The sequence below is a fragment of the Orycteropus afer genome, unplaced genomic scaffold (assembly GCF_000298275.1).
Source record: "Orycteropus afer afer isolate SDZICR_OR568_19922 unplaced genomic scaffold, OryAfe1.0 scaffold00013, whole genome shotgun sequence".
NCBI lineage: Eukaryota > Metazoa > Chordata > Mammalia > Tubulidentata > Orycteropodidae > Orycteropus > Orycteropus afer.
In genome coordinates this window covers 23,606,529-23,629,605 of record NW_006921600.1, presented here as the reverse complement: position 1 = coordinate 23,629,605, position 23,077 = coordinate 23,606,529, and the positions used below count along the sequence as shown (strand labels likewise).

Here is a 23,077-nt window from a genome sequence, read left to right as displayed (position 1 = left end):
GCACATAACAACAACAACAACAAGGGTTGCTATGAGTCCAGCCGACTCAACAGCATCTAACAACAACAATAGTTGATGTTTTGGGAAGACTTGATGAGAGGGGTGAGGGAGCCCAGGTGGGAGGAGATTTCACTGATCAAAGGAGAGGTAAGGAGACCCAGGGATGGAGAAAAGGCATAATCAACACAACTTGGCAGTTGACTGGGTGCTGGAAGCAAGAACAAGGAGGGCCTTACTGGACCCAATGACTGTGTCTTCTGGCTCTACTCTCAGGGCCTTGAGGACACACATCTCAATCATCCTATCTGTGTTTTATATTCTCTTATTGACCAAGTGCGAGAAAAGAAGGACGTTCCCCTTGGCCCTGAAGACCCCAAAGAAGACGATGGCTCATTTGACTACAGGTATGTAATCTCTCTCCTGTCTTGCACAGACACACCTCTCTTGTGTCAGGTACATTGTCCTCACTATTCTTGGATGGCTTCTGCCTCCATCCATTCTCCCTAGAGCAGCTTGGCCGACAGACCACTGCGTGGACATCTCCCTGATAAGGCTGCCATCCCCTCCTCTCTGATGAGGGGGCTGCTGCTGGGTTTGCTCAGAGAACATGATCATCCTCACGGTCCTACACAAGGGTGCAGTCCTAGGAGACACTGCCTGACACACACACACATACACATCAGAAAAATGCATTTCATTCATTCAACTGCATGACTTCTCTGTTTGTGTGTTTCCACCCTTTTCCTCTGAAAATCTCTCATGTTGTGGAATAAGCTGAGCTTTCAGGTTCCCCTTTACCCACACCACACCCCAAGCCTGACAGTCATGGCCCAGCAGGCTATGTTGTCTTGGAGCCTCTCACCTGGGTGAGGAATGATAGGGATAGGAGGATTGGAGGGCAAATGTTTTGGGCCTTTCTTCCCATGAACCTAAGCATGTTTCTGGGCTCTAGACCAACTGGCCTAAGCCTTGGAGAGCCATCCAGGGCAGTGTCCTGTTTAACAGATGGGAGAACTGAGGCCTAGGCCAGGAGTGGCCTTCACAAGACTCCTGTACTCAGCTGTCAGGGAGCTAGGGCAGAGCTGAAAGCCAAAGCTGACTTTCAGGTTAGGGTTCTTGTTGTACGCCCATAGTCCCACTAAGATCTGGGAGGGCCTTAGTATCTGTGCTTAACTAAGTTATTTGTCAATTTTGATCGAAAGCATATTTCAAGTTAAGGAATAGACCAGGGTGGGTCATGGAGGTCTCATTCCCAGCCCAAATCCTGATCGGAGCCCTCCTTCCCCACCCCACCCCCCACCTACTGTTCTAGACCCAGTCACCCCTATCCTCCTCTGACCACTTTTTAATCTTTTGGGGACACCGCCACTCTGACTATCAGCAGTTTGGCAAACAGGGTCAGATCAATGGGCCACTGGAGCCACTGCTCCCACGGGAGCCCACCTCATGGCTCTGTGGACCATATCCATCCATCCTGTCCTGACATCTTTGTGCACCTCCCCAAAGGGTGAGCATGAGAGGCCCCTCCCCTCCTTCCTGGCTGTCCTCAGCCACCCCTGGCAGTTCTCCCATGGGCTAAACTAACGTGCATTGTGTAGCCTTCAATTCCAAAGGCCCTGGAGGTTCCTGGCCCTTAGACTCTTAGTGCAGCCACAGAGCAAGATGATGACCCCTTCAAATATAGGATCAGGAAACCTGTGCTCTGAGAACTGCTTCCTCAGGCGCCTCTCCTCTCCCAGGCACCAAAGCTATTGAGCAGAAACACCTGCATCTTCCTGGATGTAGATACGCAGGTATATGCCAACACCAATGCACACGCACGTGCCCACAGGCACATGCACAGACACACATATATACGTGTACATATACACCTACACACACACCACACCCATCTGCTTTGGCTCTGGGCATCTGCAGGGTTCATCCTGGAGCCCCCACTTGACTGAGTACAAATACCAAACTAGGAAAAGGTGGAAATTAATCCATGAGGAAAAACTAGTTTCTCCTGGGTGATACACAAAATTAAAGTGCTCAGCTATTAACTGAAAGGTTGGAGGTGTGAGTCCACGCAGAGGCACCTTGGAAGAAAGACCTGACAATCTGCTTCCAAAAAATCAGCCACTGAAAACCCCATGGAGCACAGTTCTACTCTGACACACTTGGAGTCCCCATGAGTTGGAATCCACATTATGGCAAACTAGTTTTTTTAGTGAGGACAGGGCTAGAAGCAAGGGGAGAGGGTTTACCTTAACCCCATCCTGTGGCTGTGTTGCTGAATCCTCCTCTGATGGGACACTTTCTGTTTCTGCCTCCATTGTGTGACCTTGGAAAAAAAATAAATAAAAAACCCACTGCCCACTGCCATTGAGTTGATTCTGACTCACAGTGACCCCATAGGACAGAGTGGAACTGACCCATAAGGTTTCCAAGGCTGTAAATCTTCACAGAAGCAGACCACCTCATCTTTCACCCACAGAGCAACTAGGCGTTTCAAACCACTGACTTTTTGATTAGCAACCAAATGCCTTGACCACTGCACCACCAGAGCTCCTTGTGTGTCCTTGAAGGTCTCTTGAAAGGTAGACTGACAGGTGGGAGACCAGGGCCACTCCTAGTCATCCTGGTTTCTTTCAAGCATCCCTTGAAGTGTAACAAATAATTACAGTACAGAACAGAATAAGAAAGGTGCAGAGTATGTATTGTTTGGTTTGGGCAAAGGAAAAGATCACATCTCATTGGTGTTTCGGGAAGAATTGATGAGAGGGTGTGAGGAGCACAGGTGGGAGAAATTTATTCTTCTCAGACCTATATCCCCTTTCGCCTTCAAGGACCTAGCCTCTTAAAGACCCTTCCTCTTTCCTCTCACCCACTGGGCTTTTCCTGCCCTGGGGCCTAGAACCTGGGCAGGAATTCCTGTGAATCACATAGACCCCATCCTCATGCCCCTGCTGGTGGGGGGAGGGCCCAGGGGAGGGAGAGTGTGTTGGCAGTGGGTTAGTGAAACTGGCAGTTAAATTTGCCAGTTCTCAAAGGGTGAGTTCCACTCCCTGCACTGACTGAATGTGACCCAGAGGCCCACTTCTGCTTCCCTTACTGGGGCTGCTTCTCCCTCAGCTCTGTGTCAGAGAAGGAGGCTGGGCTGGTTAGGCGGTGTGAGTGGGGCTGCCTTCACTCAGCTCATGGGGATCTAGGCTAAGAGCTCTCCATATACTAGCTACTCCCTGGGCTCTGTCTGGTGCCCCACCACCACCACCACAGCTGTCTGCTGTTAGAAGTGAGAAAGTACTGCCCCCTATAATGGAGGCTTAGCTGGTCCATGTTCCTCCTGGCCCTAAACCCAGCCCAGGAAGGACTGAGTGTGTGCCAGGGCAAAGCAGGGTACCATGTGTGACTGCTCTGACATTTGGTACCAAGCAAATGGTGCAGCCCCTCAGGAGTGCAGCAGACATCCTGACTGGGCATCCCTTCCAGAGGTCAGATGACCTGCTACCCACCAGCCTCCCCAGCTCCCCTTGCACCAAAACCAAAACCAAACTCACTGCCATCAAATCATTTCCAATTCATAGCAACCCCTATTGGGTTTCCAAGGCTGTGAATGTTTATGGAAGCAGATTGCCCCATCTTTCTTCTGCAGAGTGACTGGTAGGTTTGAACCACTGACCTTTTGGTTAGCAGCCAAATGCCTTAACCACTACACCATGAGAGCTCCTTCCCCTTGTACCAGAGGGGCTTAAGAACAGGACCCAGAGGTCCTCCAGGGGACTGGGACAGGGCCCTCTGAGCCTTGCCAGTTTCTTTACCAGTTTGCCGGCCTCAGACACTTTTATCTGCATGCCCTTCTGCCCCCTACCTTCATGTTCTTTTCATCGCCAGGCCCAAAGCAACAGCATCTGTTTTTAGATAAAGCAGGTATGTAAGAGAAACACCACCAAGTCAGAGAGTTTTTATTCTTCAAGGGGAGAGTTTTATTTCTTTGAGACCCAGACCTTTTTTTCTTGGGCAGAGCCTTTCCCTATAGTCACAGATCACAGAAGATCAGAGCTGGTCCAACCCTTCACATTGTGGAGACTAAGCCCGGGGAGGAGAAAAGGCTTTCCCACAACCACAAAACCGCACAGTGGCACACTCAGGATCATTGTGTGTGCTATCAAGTTGATTCTAACTCATAGTGACCTTATGGGACAGAGTAGAACTACCCCATAGAGTTTCCTAGGCTGTAATCTTTATGGGAGCAGATCACTAGGTCTTTTTCCCACAGAGCCACTGGATGGGTTCGAACCACCAACCTTTTAGTTAGCACCTAAGCTGTTAACTATTGCACCACCAGAGCTCCTTCACCCAGCACTACAATGCCAATTTCCTCAGTCTCAATCCCTGAGTCTTCCTTTGTGGTCTCACGTGCAATGTCCCTCCTTACCAGTGGTCTGCTGTCCTCTTCCCAGGGCCACCACAGAGAGTAGCCCAGGCTGGAGCATAGGCTTATCCCAGGTCTCTACCAACCTGTCACCTCACCTTGGAAAAGACCTTTGTCTACTCTAGGCCTCAGTTCCCCTTCTGTAGAACTGGCTGGACAGGGAGGGTGAGGGAGAGCTGGACAGGGTGAGCTCTAATGAGGATAGTCCCTTCATTCCTAAGCAGGGAAGCACCTGTGCTCAGCAGGAGGCAGCCTATCCCATCCTACTGCACTTGGGTTTGGGCTGGACCTGCCCCTGATTTTGTGTCTCTCTCTGGCTAGTGATGAGGACAACAAGCCCCTGCAGGGCAGCCAAACATCCCTGGATGGCACCATCAAGCAGCAGGAGAGTGACGACAGCCTGGTGGACTATGGCGAGGGTGGCGAGGGGCAGTTCAATGAGGACGGCTCCTTCATCGGCCAGTATACAGTCAAAAAGGACAAGGAGGAAACAGAGGGCAACGAGAGCTCAGAAGCCACATCCCCTGTCAATGCCATCTATTCTCTGGCCTAACAGAGCCCACCCTGGCACAGCCACTACTTTGCAAGTGGGAAGAGGGGAGAGGGGGAGGAACACCACTGCAGACCTACCACAAAACCACCTGCACCTTCAGGGACAAGGGTATAATATGGGGGTCTGCCAAGCTCTGAGGACCAGTGATCGCCCAGCCAACCATGAGCCCCCTCCCAGTGATCCCACCTACATCCCTGGGCTGCCACCAATGTGGCCAAGCCAGAGCCATGGCTAAGCTCAGCCAGAGCAATCTGGCTCCCATCCATGCTCAGTCCGTGGCTCCCCTGAGCTTGCCCCACACTGCCCACCCTTGACCTTGGCACATGCTCACCAATGTCCTGTTGGTTATGGTACTTTCCATTGTCTTCATTTTTGCTTTGTATATCATCCCCTCCAGACCCAACATCTCCATTTTCTTTTCCTTTTGGAGAAGTGCCCCTCGAAAAAGGAAGAAAAGGTGGATTCTCCCCCAAGGAAACCACAAAGACAGGCAAAAAAAAGGATTGATCAGTAGCAGAACATAATAGAAAAGCCGTAGTATTCAAGCCACCGCTGGGCCAATGTATTTCCGAAGGATGCCTTTTTCGCCATATGACTCCCCTTGCTCCCAAACCATCCTTCTCAGCCTTTCTGAGCTGGGTTTGGCTCCTTTCCGGAAAATGACAGTATTTTTGGCAGGGAGAGGGTGGGCAAGCCTCCTTGCCTCTCTCTGGTTCAGTTGGGAGGTGGGTTTACCTCTTGCCCCCTGCTCTTAACCTGCCCCTTCCTGCAGAGTATCCAAGACATGAGCTGCACACTTTGAAGAAGTTTGAAGGAATGGGAGCAGGCACTGAAAGCAAAGGACTTAACTCCAGTGACCACGAACCTCGAGCATAAGTAAATCAGGCATCTGGTCCCTAGGGAGCTGTGCTCACCTCTATAGAGAGAGAAGAAAGGCTCTGGGTTTAGACTTCCTTCCTCCTCGTTAGTGAAACCCAAGATGGAGGAGAGAGTACTATCCCCACTACATCCACAATAGAGGGTACCCCCCAGCCTGGCCAGGGGTCCATGCTGCTACCCTCAAAGACATGAAGCCCTGTGATGCAGAAGCTTTGCTGTGTTTGAGGGTGTCAGCACTGCTCCCCCTCTCGTCTCTAGCACAGCAAATACCATCTCTGTCAATTCAGTGTGATGTGGAAAGTCGTATTTGACATGGTGTGTGGATGGGGACCTGCTGCCCCCAAGACTGAACCCATCTGTCCTTTTGTTGGGGTATTTACATATCAGAAGACCCTGGGGTAATGCCATGCTAACTAACAGTGCTGTAACGCCGCTGCCTGGGGGAGACCCAATGCTCTTCGTATGCCTTATGCAGCTCTGATCTGTCCCTGGAGTCCCCAGGTTCCAGCCTCTCTCTGCAAGCCTTGAAGCCTCCAGAGATGTCCATCTCAAGGAGAATAGGGGCGGCCTATGCAAGCATCACAGCAGGACCAGAAGCAGCCACTCGGCAGTGCTCTGCAGCCTGTGGCCTCAAATGGAGATACTCAATGACCCGCAGTCCTCGGGACGGAAGGTGCTGCCTTCATTCTCCCCACCTAATCCCTGTTTGAAACCAAAGGTACCTAGCCTCAGAGAGAGAGATCTCGAGCCTAAGAGTAGCTGTTTCTGCAGCTGGAGCCAGTTTCTGGAGGGTGAAGTTAACCCCAATAATGAGCCACCTGCCCCATGCACAACCTCTGGTGTGAGCCTCCAGCCACTTGCCAGGGCATCTAGACAGGGACAGGGGCTGGGTCCTTCAGAGACTTTATTAAACCATCATTTGCCACATGTTTAAGCCACAAAGGTATTAGCAATGCTTGCATCGCTGAATAATCATCCAGGTGAAGATTAAATTCATAGACACATACAGTCTGTCTGCAGGTAAGAAACTGTAGCCTAGAGCTGAGCCACTGATACTGTTTGAACCTGAGAGTAACTGCCCTTTGGCCCAAGCAGGGCCAGGCCCAGCACCATGCCTGCTGCCTGGAAGCCCAAGGGGCAGCACTCTCATGGAAAAAGGGGACAGCGTAAATAGTAGGAAGCTGGGGAGTGAGCTCAGGGGTCCCCTCACCTGGGTTTCCTCTAACACCCACTTGGGCACAGCTGGGCCTTCCTGCAGCCCAGACCCACTGTCCCAAAGGGGATGTCAAGGAAGTGTGCTCATGAGCCGAATCAAAGGACTGGCCATTTTGGAAAACAATCCAACCTGAGCAGAGTAGTCAGTTTCTCAGGCACTGGTTTCATACTGCACTGAATATGCTAGTGAATTCATTGTCCCAAACAGGCTCTGAGGGTAAGAGAGGACTGTTAGATGTCATTGAACCACCCCCTGCCTCTAGAAAAGTCTGCCACATAAACTGATGACTGATGAAGGGTTGCTTCTACTGTTAAGAGTCTTGGGGATAAGGGAGTCTGAAGCTGTCTTTGCTCCTTGTTCCAGTGTTCTGCTAGTCTCTGTACTGCCCTCCACATATGAGCAGACTGCCGTGAGCCTGCTCGAGGGCTGCTATGCTGTTTTGCTGTGAGTCCTGAGAGCCATTCATGTTATGTCCCCCACCACCACCCCGCGATCACAGCCCTCCTGGCAGAAGCAAACCTACGCTGAACAAACAAGTATTCCCTAAGGAAAGATGGCAGGTGCTTAGAGACCTCACATCTGAGGAGTGTAGACTTGAAAGGTTGAGGAGCCTGCTCCTTCCAGGAAGAGTCCTCCTCAGCTCAGCAGGAAAGCAGTATTGTCCAGCAGTCCCTATGAACTGAGCCTCTCAAACCATCACCCCAAAACATACCATAGCAATGCCAGGAGGGGTGATACCGCTGGTGCTTCAGCCTGTCTAGCTGGGAGGGAAGAGCTGCAGGTCATCCTGCAGTGACTCACGGTCACTGCCTGTGCTGCAACCCTACCTAGTACACTCAGCTATAAGAGCTGGGGTCTTCCTGTGCTTGCAGTTTTCCATTCATCCATTCACTCATTTATTCATTCAGCAAATGCTCTTTGAACATCTAGCCTAAGCCAAGCCCAAGCCAGGCACCAGGATACCATGGGGAGCAAGTAAGATGTAGCCCCTGCCCTCATGGGATTATGGTCTTCAAATGGGGTCTTGGAACCCATTGGCCATTGAATTGGGGCCACTCTGCTCTCTGAGTGCCTAAGCTTCTGATGGCTCCAAGCTCAAAGGGCGAGTCCTCAGAGGAAGAACTTGGTCTGGTCAGCAAGGCTGGGCAGAACAGAGCAGTCACATCTGGAGGGTAGGGTTGAGCACCGGTCCTGCTTCCTGAAGCTCTTTCCTCTGCCTACTGGGGAAAGCTGCTTAACCTGTCTAATTTGGTGCCTCTGTCTCTCCCATTCAGTCACTCCTTTGAATGCTTCTGTCCTCAGAAGGGCATGGGACCACCTGAAGGAGCAAGGAAACAGTGTTTGGAGTACACCTCTACAGGCCAGAGGAGAACTGCCTCCTACCTTGCCTGGGTTAAGGTGAAAGGGATCCATCTTTCCCCACCTTGCTTTTGAGGAAATGGTTGCATCTAAGCTAAAGGGAGAAACAGACTAGCTTCCTCCCACTGCCCATTTCCTTTGTTCTGAAACGTTGGAGGCATCTGGTCTACCTCCTTCCTAGCAAGTCCCAAGGTCTGGAGAAGTGTCCACATGATTGAGAGTCAGTGAGTGCCAATACTGCTCCTCCTACAAGGTGCATCTGCAGCCTGAGCCCAGGTGTGACTTTCCTATTTCAACTGGATAGTTAGCCTTGAAAAAAAGGTGGAAACAGATCTGAGAATGTTTGTGGGTTTTCCAGCTAAGAGGACCTCCAGGTCCCATACCCAGCACCCATCCACAAAGGAGACTGCAGCTTGATTGCTGAGCAGTAATTTCAATCCAGATTCCTAGACTGTCTTGGCAAGGGCTAGTCCACATCCAGGCTCCTTGAGAAGAGATGCAGAGGGCTATATCTGGCGCATTTTTGTGTGCAACTTGAGGGAAAGAAGCTGCCCAGGTTGGGGCCCTATTGGGGTGATTCCCATAGGGAGAACCTAGAGAGGAAGAGGCTGATCCAAAAGGAGTGGGAAACGTTCCCCAGGAACGGAGGCTGTGTGACGGAGGCTGTGTGACGGAGGCTGTGTGACGGAGGCTGTGTGACGGAGGCTGTGTGAGGCTCTTTCTGAGCCCACGTGCTGGGGCAGGGCCAAGCCTTAGGGCACCACAAGCAGCCCATTTGATGAAAGGAGGGGGGATTTAACACGTTTGTCAGTCTTTGCTTCGCCAGTGCTTTGCAGACACCAGGGAGTCACTTCTCGGTGGGAGGCAGCGGCTTCCTGGGATGCCAGCACAGTGCATTGTGCCCCACTTGTCTGACACCTCAGTGTGGAATGGCCCTCCTGCCCAGTCACCACTCTGACCAGCCCCTGCCAAACACACTGAGGCCTGCAGCTGTGGTTAGGTGCACCCAATTGGGTCCACTAGAAAGAAACCATCCAGTGACACAGTGGACCCTGGTTGAACTTTGCTTGCTAAGTTAGGAGTAGCATGTAGGAGGTCCCTGAATTTTTCAATTATATATCAGAGCTGGGAGGCAAACCAATGAAGCAAAGAGCTGGAGATGGCAAGAGAATACAGAGGCAAGTGGGTCAGAGCCTAGCTTCTACAGAGCCCCCTCCCCGGAACCAGCCAGGGGTCACCCCATGTGTCCTTATCCTGTGTAGCCCAAGTCCAGAAAAGTGCCCTTTCTTCCCCTATGAGGTGGGCTTCCCTGAGACTGGTTCAGAGAAGGACCCGCAAAAGGAGAATGGCCACCCAGGAGAGCTACGAGACCTCACCAGTGTCTCAGGCCACACCCAAAACCAGTGCTCCTCTTATTGGTATATTAGTATTAAGTGGATGTCCCATAACGTTGAGGATGGAAATGAAACTGGGACAAAGGCTATTAGCTTAGAACAGAATCAGATTTCAACATGTGGATTAGCACAGAGCTGATCCAATTGAAACGACTCATTGTCCAGACAAGGAAACAAAGCTAGGGAAGTTAAGGAACTTGGCTGAGACCACACAGCTAGTAAATGGTAAACTTAGGGCTTGATCTTGGGCCTTCCAACTCCTTGTCCAGTGTTCTTTCATCGCACTGCAGCTGCCTCCTTTGAAACAGAGGTATTACTGAAGCTCCGTCCTGCTGGTTGACTCTCTCTTACCTCTTTGCCACTTCTCTTCCCACCTATCCCCAACCCCTTTATACCTCCTAAAATGAGTGACAAAAAGGGTTTTCTGATTCTAAGGCCATTAGTCTGTTATAGCTTGTGGTTAATTCAGATCCAGGCCAGTAGGCTAGAATGATGAGCTGATTGGTGTTTGTCACTGTGAAACTCAGACTGTACTCATTGGAATTGTGTCTCTTGCTTGTAATACAGTGGGCCCTCAGCCTGCCTTGTTCCTCGGAAGTGAGGGCATGGAGGGGTCTTTCCCTACTCTCTGCCCTTGGCCACAAAGTGCTGAGGGGCTAGCAGGGCCCGGTAAAGCTCTGCCACCCTGGGATTTCCCAGGCTGGAGTTCAGGAGACGTAAAGACTTCAGTTAAGCAATAAACAAAAATCTGGAGAGGTGATCCAGAATTCTGTGCATTACTCTGTTTCTTTTTCAAAAATGATCGGATCTGATGAGCCTGCCCTACTTCTTTGTTCTGATTCCCAGTGAGATGTCCTCAGTCAGTGTTGTCCCTCTGCCCGGCTCCCAGCTCTCTGCCAACTTCACACTCCTCTTGAGCTGAGCATCAGTCGCCTGTGGCATGGCTGCCTTCTGTCCTGGTCCCAACCCTAACCCGAGCTGAACTCTGAAGGACCTCTTCCCCTGCCCACCACGCTCATTCTGCCCCACCATTCCAATTGGTTCTTTTCAATGGGAAAAAGTTCCCCCAGTGTCCCCATCCCTTCCCTCATACCCACACACCCACAAATTGGTTGGTCTTCTTTCATTGGTTAAATATTTAACTGTCCATGGCAGACCTTGCTTTAACCCCTCTCACATCATGTTCTTTCCTTTTTGTGAGTTATTTTGCATTAACCAACTTTGTCAGCGACAGATGCATATGTGAGGGTGTCACATGCGACCTTCAACAGGGAAGACTTCTGGGCCATGGAGGACCGTCTAATACAAGGACTTATAAACTGACTGCATGAGCAATGAAAAAGCCAAATTATTCCGATTTTTTTTTTTTTTTTTTTTTTGAATCACTGTAAAAAAAAACTGATTTCTTTTGTATAGAGAACACTAAACGTATAATAAAAACTGTTCATAATGGACTCTGGCCATTTGATTTGTTCATGTTCCTTGGTTAATGGGCAGAGGAGGGGGTTTAGGCTTGAGGATAGAAGTGTGTGCACCAGACAGCACACACTTATAGAATTCTGTAAGCCCCCACTATCAGCCCCCACTTTAAAGTTGGTCTTATCCTGGTCTTCCTGTTGTTAGTTGTCAAGTTGTCCTTGACACATTGTGACCTTTTGGAATGGAATGGAATGCTGCCTGGTGCTGTACCATCTCCATGAGCGGTTGCAGATTGAACTGTTTTGATTCCTAGGGTCTTCACTGGCTGATTTTTGGAAGTAGATGACCAGGCCTTTCTTCCTAGTCCATCTTAATCTAGAAGCTCTGCTGAAACCTGTTTAACATCACAGCAACACACAAGCCTCCACTGACAGGTTGTGGCTGTGCAGGAGGGGCACTGGCCAGGAACAGAACCCTGGTCTCCCACGTGGAATGCAAGGATTCTACCCCTAAACCACCACTGCCCCTTTATCCTGATGTTATCCTTGCACAATTTGTGTTTTCAATATACAATGACTGGTACAGGAATATATACAGTCAGGAGGCACACACACGGAATTCAGAACTAATACATGGGTATGCACCATTGAATGAGTGCCATGTTGGGAGTGATGGGAGAAGGGCAGAAATGTGCATTAAAGCTATCTCCTGGCTCCTCTTTCTGCACCCCTTGCCCTTAGATGAGAGAACACTAGCATGTGACAGCATTGTGCCTGGCACCAAATAAGACATTTAATATTATTGAAAAGATGAGCAAAACTGCTTACAGCGAGCCAACCGCCCCCCCCCCCCCAACAGACACAAAGGAATCTTGACCAGCAACTACATGAGGAAGGGAAAGAAACCAGAAGGAGGGCTGGTGACTGCCGATGAGGTGCCCTGGCTGGGAATCACACACAGGTCTCCCACGTGAAAGGCGAGAATTCTGCCCCAGAACCACCACTGCCCCTTTATCCTGGTCTTATCCTTGCACAATTTGTGTTTTAATGTACAAAGACTGCTACAGGAATACGTACCGTCTGGTGTACAGCCACCAGCCCTCCTGATTTCGGTTGAGAAGCAATGCTCAACTTTTGCCTGCCACGCCTTCTATCTTGGTTCTTTGGCTCCTAGATTTTCCCTGAGTAATTGCCAAAGAGCATTACCCATGCAGGAGAACTTAAAAAAGGACGCCCCCTGCTCCAGCCCCTGAAAGACACAAGACACTATAACACTCCCTTTCCTTAGGATGCTGTGGAGGTTGGAGAGTGGACAGGGCTAAGAGGTGCTCCTGGCCTGCTTCCTGGGAAGATAACTAATAGTTTATAGGCAGTAATGGAGAATGAAGAGTTCCTGAGTGGTGCACATGGTTAAGCACTGGGCTACTGACTGAGAAGTTAACAGTTCAAACCCACCCAGAGGTCCCTCAGAAGAAAGACTTGGCAATCTGCTTCCAAGATATCAGCCATTAAAAAACACCATGAAGCTTATTTCTACTCTGACACACAAGGATTCATCATGAGTTGCAATCGACTCAAAGGTAACTGGTTTGATTTTTGTTTTTAGTGGGGAATAAGGGCAAAGGGATATCCCCAAATGTTTCAGACAAGTAGTCCGATCCAATCCACCTGTGTTTACTCTCACTTTGAAAGTCCTCATAACAGATCATTGACTTGAGAGGTTATCACTTCATTAGATTAAAATAAATAATTTCTGGGTCGGGTCTGGCTCCTCCTGAATTGTTGGGTAACATGTTGAGTGTGTCACACAGCACCTCTGAACCTCTCTGTTCTCTGCTTGGAATATGATGAAGATCTGTCCTCATTACTCTCAAGATCACAGACTGCCTCTGAAATTCATCCCTCATGTCCATTTGTACTGTCCCACTCTTGGTGCAAGCTCTTGTGCCCTGAAATCACTGTCTCCTTGCCTCCTGCCTTGTCTACTCTCCTGTTGAAACTGAAACCAGAAGTACCTTCCAAAATACAAATCTGATCACTTCACTCCCTTACTTGAAATCTTCAGTTGCTACAAATGGATAAAGTCTAAACTCCTTGGCTTGGCATGCTAGACCTTTGGTGATCTGACCCTCACCTCTCCAATCTCATTTTCAACACTCCCCACAAGTACCCTAAATTCTAGCCATACCAAGCTGTTTCCAGATGACTGTGACATGTCACAATTTCTCACACTTCCCAGTTTTGGAAGTTCAATTCTGCTCACAAGTGTGTATCAATTACCTAACAACAACAAAAATAAACACTGCCATGGAGTCAATTCTGACTCATACTCAACCAATGAAGTAAGACTAGAATAGAGTTCCAGTGCTCGAGGAGCTCAGACTGTCATGGGAGACAGTCAAGTCCATGGAGTGATGTTAGAGTGTCTTAAACAAAGGGCTCAGTAAATGTGGGTTCTGTGAATGAATGATGGCCCAAAGGTGGGTCTGCTTGGAACACTCCTGCCATATTCTACTCCCTTTGGATAATTCATAATCCCCAGAGCTGATGCTCACAATCAGATCTTGAACATCCAGTGCCGCCTCCTTATCTCTCTTGGGCCCCTATAAGGCAGGCTGTGCCCTCTATGCTGGGTCTCACATCTTTAACACTCAACTCAGGTGACACCTCCTCAGGAAATCTTCCCTGATACTACTTCCTGCACAAAGCACATACACATTTTCAGTCTGATTTAGATACCTCTGTCTGTGCCCCAGGAGTTCTGGTAGCGTAGTGCCTAAGTCACTTGACTGCTAACCAGAAGGCTGGCGGTTCAAACCCACCAGCCACTCCTCAGAAGGAAGGTTGGGCAATCTACTTCCGTAGTGATACCACCTGGGAAACCTAAGGAGGGGTCGCTATGAGTTGGGGCTGACTCAGTGGCACATAACAACAACAACAGTCTGTGCACCCAAGCACTCTGTTCTGTATCTCTCAGATGGGTTTGGCATTTGACATTTATTGTGTTTCTTTCACTAAATTAGGAACATCTTGAGGGCAAGAGACAATGTTTTTCATCTTTATCCACAGCCCAGTGCCTGTCACATACCAACTGCCAATTGAAGGATAGAACAAACAAATAACTGAATGAATGAGATCCTTTGAAAGAAATAGCTAGGTGAATTCAAAGGTTTTCATATCATCCTCTGATGTGGATTTGACATTTTGGGGGATGTAGTCCATGGACCCAGCCTTAGATCAGGAGCCCCACTCATGGGATGCAGAAGTGGAAAGAGGAAGCCAGCGTCTTGTTTGCAGAAAGCCAACCTCAATTCAACAGAGGCCAGACAAAGCGGCTGCCGCTCCTCAGAGCCCCAGAGACCCCCCAGAATATCTGTCATCCCTCATCCCTGTCTCCTGAAGGCTGCACCTCCCAGCCCATTAGAAATGCTAATCTCCAGCTTGGAGCTGGATTAACCGACCCAGTGGGAGGGGACAAGTCATCTTCCAATCTTTATTAAGAATGAAGGCTGTATCCCCTCTTGCCCAGCTGCCCCCAAAGGAGTTTCTCGGAGTTCCTTCTAGCCCCTCTCATCAAGGCCGCCTCCACTGCTCAGTGCTCTATTCAGTGGAGGAAGGCGGAGGAGGCCCATTACAACCCCCACCCCCACTTAATGCATCAGAGCCCATTTGTTTGATGTCAGCTCCTGCTGGAGCCCGGGCCAGGCAGTGGGCCTCAGTGCAATTTGGAGCCACAGCTGCGGCCCCACAGCCCAGTCCCAACCCCCACTTCCACCCCAGAACTTGCTGCTGACTAGCCCCAGACCCCGCTACTGAGAAGCATGGCTTTGTGTAAATGGAGGACTCGGCTGAGTCTGCTGGTGGTGTATGTGTCACCAAGACAATTCTGACTCATAAGGACCCCAGGTGAGAGTTGACCTCCCCGTAGGGTTTTCCAGGCTGTGGTCTTCATAGGAGCATATCACCCTTTCTCCAACAGAACAGCTGGGTGGGTTCCCACCACCAACTTTTAGGTTAGCAGTCAAGCACCTAATCATTGCATCACCAGGACCCCTTGCTAAGTCTAGCAAAGTCCAAAAGAGACCTTTGGCTCTGGCTTGGGTTCATTAGGATATCTCTTTACTCGCACTGAGCCCAAACAGGAATTTCCACCACTCAACTTAACATAGAAGACCACAGCGCAGAGCAGGGTTGCACAACAGGGTTTCCATTGACACAAACAAACAGTACACATGATATTTTTTAAGTCCCAAATGCCTTCTAAAAAGACTGAATCCTATTAAATGGAAGGATCTTCAATTATTAAGCCATGGACTTGAGCTGTGTAGAGCATTTGCAGACAGCAGCTGGAGAGAGTCCTGCCTAATAGAGGAGCAAATGAAGAGCAGAGATGGGTAGAAGGAAGATTAGAGCAGTGGTTGACTACTAAGCAGAAGGCTAGTGGTTCAAACCCACCACCCACTCCTCAGAAGGAAGGTTGGGCAATCTACTACCATGGTGATACCACCTTGGAAACCCAAGGAGGGGTCTCTATGAGTCGGATCTGACTTCATGGCAGTGAGTTTGGTTTTTTGGGTTTTTTCTCAAAGTGTGGTCCATGGACCAGCAGTATCAGCATCACCCAGAACTTGTAGAAATGCTGACCTACTGAATCAGAAACTCTGGAATGGGGTCCAGCATGCTGCACTTTAACAAACCTTCTAGGTGATTCTGATGCAGACTCAAATTTGAGGACCACTAGACTAGAAAGGATACAATAAGGCAGGGCACTCTGGGATGCCCATGTCCCCCAAATCGTCAAGTCTACAAATTCATGAATTTGCTTTGTGTGAGTGTAATTTTTATGCAAACTAGCAAAGTTGCTGAATTTTATACCTAAATGGATGCAAGGTGAAGCAGAGACCACATGAGAATGTGGGAGTCAAAGCACAAGCTCCTAGGAACTTACAAAAAGTATGGGAAGGACTTTGACTTTCACAGATTATGCACAAGGCAGGGAATCTAGCCATTTATACCTCAATGTCCGAGAGGCAAGGAGGCATCAGAAGGTGTTTGGGTCATAATACATTTAAGGTAAGTGAAGTAAAAATAATGTCAGCGTGTGAGGTGTAGGACTGAGAGCTTTATGCAAATTATCTCTTTTAACCTTCACCAGCCCTTTGAGGCTGTAGTTTTATATCCTGGTACAGATGAGGAAACTATGACTCCAAATAGCTGAGTCATTTGACCCAGGTAAGAGCAGGAGTCCCACTCCGCCCAAAGCTAGAACTAGCTGCCTGGTCTTTCTGAGTCTAAAACCTCAGCTACTTGGGGTGTGAATAGAATCTCTCTGAAGAATTAGCCCTGGAGTCCTTGCTTCAAAGAGGTCATGCCAGAGCAGCACATGCCAGCTCCTCTCTTTCATCCAGCAACAATTCACCCAGCTTAGTTTCCACATGCTGCTGTAACAGAAATACCACTAGTGGGTGGATTGAAAGAACAGAACTTTATTTTCTCACAGTTCTGGAGGTTAAAAGTCCAAATGAGGTCATGGCCATGTTGATTCCTTCCTTGTAGGCTATCATTTGTTGCTGGTTGCCATCTAGTCAATTCTGACTCCTGGCAACCCCATGTGTGCAGAGTAGAACTGCTCCATAGAATTTTCAAAGATATAACCTTTCAGAAGTAGATTGCCAGGCCTGTCTTCCAAGGCACCTCAAGGTGGCTTTGAACTGCCAAGTTTTCAGCTAGTAGTTCAGCATTTAATCATTTGCACCAACCAGGGCTCCTCCTTCTAGGTAGTTGCAGACATTCCTTGGTTCCTTGGCATGTGTTCCTCACATGTGTCTGTCTTCCCCTGTGTGCACATGTCTGTATCTAATCTGCTATTTTTGTAACTCAGAAATTATTAGGTTTAGAGCCCACCTTATTTGAGTATGATGTAATTAACCTAACAAGAAGTCCTATTTCCAAACAGGATTACATCCACAGGTATACGGGTTAGGATTGGGAATGTTGTTATGTACCGTCGAGTCAGACCCGACTCATAGCAACCCCTCCTTGGGTTTCCGAGGCGGTATCATTACAGAAGTAGATTGCCCAACCTTCCTTCTGAAGAGTGGCTGGTGGGTTTGAACCGCCAGCCTTCTGATTAACAGTCAAGTGTCTTAGGCATTACACCACCAGAGCTCCAAGGATTAGGAATAGGTGTTAGAATTCCAATACATGTTTTGAGGGGGAGCACAATTTAATACATAACAACCCCTTACTATTCTGCTTTGGTGTGTAAGGACAGTAAGCTCTGACTCTACACTGGGAAAACTCAGGAGAGGGGTGTTGGTGCCATGCAGCCTATGGCCATGGGATAAGGAGCAACAAAGCAATATGTGCCACCCTTCTCCAGTCTTCCTTGAGTCAGAGTAAGAGCCAGAACTCTGTAGACTAGTCAAGGCCTAGCTGTGTGACCTCGGGCAAGCTACTTAACCTCTCTGTGCCTCCATTTCTTAATCTATAAAACAGGGATTGTAATCACAGCAACTCTGTAGATTATTATAAGGATTAAATCAGTTAAAATGTGTAAAGTTCTAAGAACAGTGCCTGGCACATAGTAAGCACTATGTAATAATTTGTAAAATAGGCAGATCAATCACCATACATGTTCCTTCTTGCTTACCAGAATGTTCACCCCAGCCTCTACTTCTCCTTCAAAAATTCTACCCATCCTTAAAAACAAAACAAAAAACAAGTTGCTGTCATGTTGACTCTGACCCATAGTGGCCCCATTGATGTAAGACTAGAACTGTGTTCCATAGGATTGCTTTTTTTTTCTCCTTTTATAGCTTCCAAGCTTTCATTCTTTTTTTTTTTTTTAATTGTGATTCAAGTGAAAGTTGACAGAGCAAATTAATTTTTCATTCAACAATTCATATATATTTTGTTTCATAACATTAGTTGCAATCCTCTCAATGTAACAGTACTCTTCCCACTTCCTGCCTGGGTTCCCCATTTCCATCCACCCTTCTTTCCTGCCCCTTCCTGCCTTTTGAGCTTTGTTTTTGGGTAAATGCTGCCCTTTTGGTCTCATATGGTTGATTGTTCTGTTGTTGTTCTTATGTGCCGTGGAGTCGGACCCGACTCATAGCAACCCCTCTTTGGGTTTCCAAGGCGGTATACTATGGAAGTAGATTGCCCAACCTTCCTTCCGAGGAGTGGCTGGTGGGTTTGAACCACCAGCCTTCCGGTTAGCAGTCAGTTGCCCTAGGCATTACACCACCAGAGCTCCTTGATTGTTCTGAGGAGCATGTTATTGTTCACTTTATAGGCCCATCTATTGTTTGGGTGAAAGGTACTCCCCAGGGATGGGTTTAGTTCCAGGTTTGAAAGATGTCTAAGGGTCACAGTCTTGAGGGTTCCACCAGTCTCTAACAGACCAGTAAGTCTGGTTGTTTTCATGACTTTGAATTTTTTTCCCATATTTTTCTCCCACTCTGTGCAGGACCTTCTACTGTGATCCTGATCAGAGAGGCTGGTAGTGGTAACCAAGCACCATCTTGTTTTTCTGGTCTCAGGATAGTGGAGGCTGTGATTCATGTGCTCCATTAGTTCTTTGCACTAATTGTTTCCCTGAGTCTTTGAATTTCTTCGCTCTTCTTTGCTCCAAACAGGGAGACACCAACAGTTGCATCTTTGATGGCTGTTCACAACTTTTAAGACCCCAGTCGCTACTCACCAAAGTAGGATGTAATACATTGTCTTTGTGAACTTTGTTATGCCAATTGACCTAAAGGTCCTCCATGACTATGGTCCTAAGCCCTCAAGTCCAGTGACTCATCCCCACATGGTATTTCATTATGGCAAAAAGTTTTCATAGCTCTGTCCCCTGTGTGCTCTACTACATCCTTGAATATATTTACAACACATACAAATACAAATATGTAGAAATCCTCTGCCAGACCTATATATACTTGTGGGTAGAGTACCATTCCCTTTCTCACACTTATTCAGCTTGCATGTCTACCTACATATCCACTAATAGATTATTGTTTGTTTTAGCAGTTATTGCAGGATTGTGTAGCTCCATAGGAAATAGATTGCTAGGTCTTTCTTCCAAGGTGCCTCTGGATGGATGCTGTGGTAGTTAAGGTTATATGTCGACTTGGCTGGGCCTGGTTTTGAGTGGCTGGGCAACTGGATATAGTTATTCCTTATGGTGAGACTGGTAATCAACTCCATGGTGGCATCTACTGTGAGAAGCTGAGTAAGCTGCCTTAGGGATGTGATCTGCTTCCAGTATATAAGAAGAAGCTTTGAGAAAGGTCTTAAGCTTTTTGGCACAATCTGGATCGTGCATTTGGCTGAGTCTTCATTTCAGTAGCCTACCATGTTGGCTGCCAATCTTGAGACTGTTTCTGGACTTGAACAGAGGAATGTTAGGCAGGAAGGTAGAATAGGGGCCTGTCCTGTCCTAAGGGGCAGGCCCAAGGGAGGAGAAAAGGGAAAGATGTGGAATATCTACAGAAGTTAATAAGCTAACACCTGTAGAAACCTGTCAACTGCCTGCATAGTCTAGCCAACCCAAATTAAGCAGAATAACCGTGAGCTCAGGAAACTTGAGGTTTCTAACTTGTTCCCAACTTGGAGCATGCATTAAAGCCCCATGTTCTGACCCAGACTTAGTTCCATATCATTATAATATCATCATAATATAATTATCACTGCCTTCTTTTTGTGGTTTTAGTCTTTAGCATATTGGCCAAGTGCAGGACTCTCAAGGACCTGGCAATCAACCTGTCACTCAAGGGACTCACCCCACCTTAACAACACCCCTTCACACCCCTTTTAGGGAGTATAAAACTAGTAAAGTTAGACAGCTTAACATCCTTCCCACTAGTGGGGAGAGACCCATTTCCCTCTTGGAAATGTACCTTGTTGTAGCTTGCTTTTAATAAAGGCTTATATGCTCGTGGAATTGATGCTTGTGGTACAAGTTTGTTAATCCACCGCCAATACTGTCACCGACCATCGCCCGTTCCTGCTGCCCACCTGTGGATCACCCACTTGTGGAGATTCTTCCCATGAGTAGGGAGGCCAGGGATTGAGGCTAGCTGCCTAGGATAACACTAGTAGTGGCCTGCGTGTTGCTTGATAATCTTGGGAATGTGCCATTAGACATGTCAACCTTGGGTCTGTCAGCCTCAGCAGACAGCAGTTGCCTGAGTCAAGAAATGCCTCCAGCTCCAGTGGGCCGGGAGCAACAGGCAGAACTGAAGTCCAAACCCCTAGAGCTGGCACTTTGAACTCAGACTTCTAGCCTCCTAAACTGTAGGAGAATGAATTCCTGTTTGTTCAAGCCATCTGCTTGTGCTATTTTCTGTTACAGCAGCACTAGATAGCAAACCTTTTGGTTAGTGTTAACTACTTGCACTACTCAGAGACAACTCCCTATCCGTCAGAAAACCAAAAACCAAACTCACTGCCATCAAGTCGATTCCAACTTATAGCAACCCCCATTGGGTTTCCAAGGCTGTAAATCTTTACAGAAGTAGACCACTTTATCTTTTTTTTTGCAGAGTGGCTGGTGGGTTCAAACCACCAACCTTTTGGTTAGCAGACAAATGCTTTAATCACTACATCACCCAAGCTCCCCATCCTTCAAGGCAGGCTCAAATCCCATCTTTCCCATGAACCACCTTAATGCTTCTAGGGCACTCTCCTTCCAGCAGCCTTTCCGGACCTTCTTGTTCACCTGGTGTTGAAATGAGTTCCTTTATGTGATCATTTGCCTCCATTCTTTAGAAAACATCTTGAGAGATTTTTCCTCTAAGTCCTGAGGAGTTACCTTTGCCTTAGTTTTCTAGCCCTGAGGGTCTATTACTTTTGTAGTTTGATTGACATTTCCTGAATCAGCTGTAAACAACTTGGTTTTGATACTCTTTTGTCTGATCCTGGCCAGCAGCCTGCCCAGTGATTGGGATCCAAATTAAGCAGAATGAATTATACAAATGAGTTGTATAATAATCCAGTAGTGCTGTAGTGATTAAGGTATTTGTCTGCTAACCAACTGAGTTGTAGCACAGCTGCACCTACTATGCAAATGAAGTATCTGTGGCCCACTGAGAGGGGATTAGTCAGTCCATGGCCCTGGTGGGAGGGCCATGCCTTGAAATTGACAAGGAGTTTGTGTATTTAAAGGAGTCCTGGTGGTGCAGTGGTTAAGGCACTCAGTTGCTAACCAAAAGGTTAGCGGTTCAAACCCACTAGGGACAAGATAGTCTGCCTCCATAAAGATTTACAGCCGTAGAAACTCTTAAGGGGCAGTTCTACTCTGTCCTATACGGGCACTATAAGTGGAATCAACTCAATGACAGTGGGTCTGGTTTTGGTTTTGCATATCTAAGCAGCCTGCCCTACATATGTCTGGGCAGACAGAAAGGACCAGGAAGAGAAGCAGCAAGAAGAAGGAGAGAAAGGAGACTTCCAGTAAGATGGTAGACTAGGCAGACAACTGACACAGACCCTCTTCAACAAAGCAAAAAAAAACAATTGACAGAGATACAGAAGATAATCCTGGAACCCTGAGCTTTGAAAGGAACTATACAGAAGTGGGTTAGGCACAAATTACTGGAAAAACCTGAACAAAAACAGTGAGTACAGACATGGTCAGAGCTGTGGACTATTAGCTACTGTGATGGGACCAACAGCATGAATATTTCCCTGGTGCTGGGACCTGAGCATTGACCTAAAGATCAGCCCTAGTCACCAAGGGCTGCAGGGACAACGGCACTGGTGGCCTATGACTAGGAAGGGAAACAGCCAGGAGGGAGACAACATGAGCTGTTGATTTTCTGCTGTCCAAAGGGCATAGCCATTTTGATTGTTTACACATAGCAGCCATTTGGGATATTTAAAGTGACCAAGGGAGCAGCTATTTTGAATGTTTACAAGTGGCAACCATTTTGGATTTTAAACTGATAGCATTCTCATTCGGATTCCAGGGGCCTAAGAATAGGCTCTGTTTGCCAAGGTCAGCAAGGACATACAAGAGGCTGACAACAGTAAAGGAGACAAGTGGAAAGTATGTAAGTGCTGTCAGCTAGAGAACAGAGGAGCATAGCACAGTACTCTGCTTGCATATATAACATACAAACAAAACAAAGAAAATGAAAATTGTGGGCAAGTCACTCCAACATACAATCACCAATTAAATATAAACACACAAAAAAAGTCACAATGCCTTGGAAACAACAGAGCATCACAGTCCACACAAAGAAGCAAGATAAAGCAGGAGAAACAAGGGAATAGGATACAGACCCAAAACACATCCCTGAGGAAGACGCAGTATTGGAACTCCCTGATAAGGAATTCAAAAGGATTATATTTAGGTAACTTCAATGAATTGAGAGACGGATCAAGGAAAACACAGAGAAAACCCTGTAACAATTTAGAAAGACAATACAAGAACAAAATGACAAAAGAAATGAAAAATTAGAAATGATACAAAATTTATACACAGAAATCCAGAAGATTAATACTAAATTTTCAGAAATAGGTAAGACATTGAAAGGGCAAAGGAGCAGAATTGAATCAATGGAAGATAGCATTAGGGAGATTGAAGGCAAATACCTGAACACTTCTTTGGAAAGGGATGTTGTTGTTGTTGTTGTTGTTATGTGCCGTCAAGTTAGACCTGACTCATAGCAACCCCTCCTTGGATTTCTGAGGCAGTATCACTATGGAAGTAGATTGCCCCATCTTCCTTCCGAGGAGTGGCTGATGGGTTTGAACCACCAGCCTTCTGGTTAGCAGTCAAGTGCCTTAGCCACTATGACCAGAACTCCCTTGGAAAGGGATAAATCAGAAAAAGAT

The 23,077-nt window shown here is 47.7% G+C and overlaps 1 protein-coding gene across 1 annotated transcript in view; it reads left to right on the top strand.

The window, feature by feature from the left end:
• Positions 1 to 4,967, top strand: part of NFASC (neurofascin) — an 80,462-nt gene extending 75,495 nt beyond the window's left edge. The window contains exons 29-30 of the mRNA XM_007953519.1: positions 335 to 404; positions 4,736 to 4,967. Of these exons, the coding sequence (XP_007951710.1) occupies positions 335 to 404; positions 4,736 to 4,967 (302 nt within the window). The remainder of the gene's footprint in view (positions 1 to 334; positions 405 to 4,735) is intronic.
• Positions 4,968 to 23,077: the final 18,110 nt, after the last annotated feature.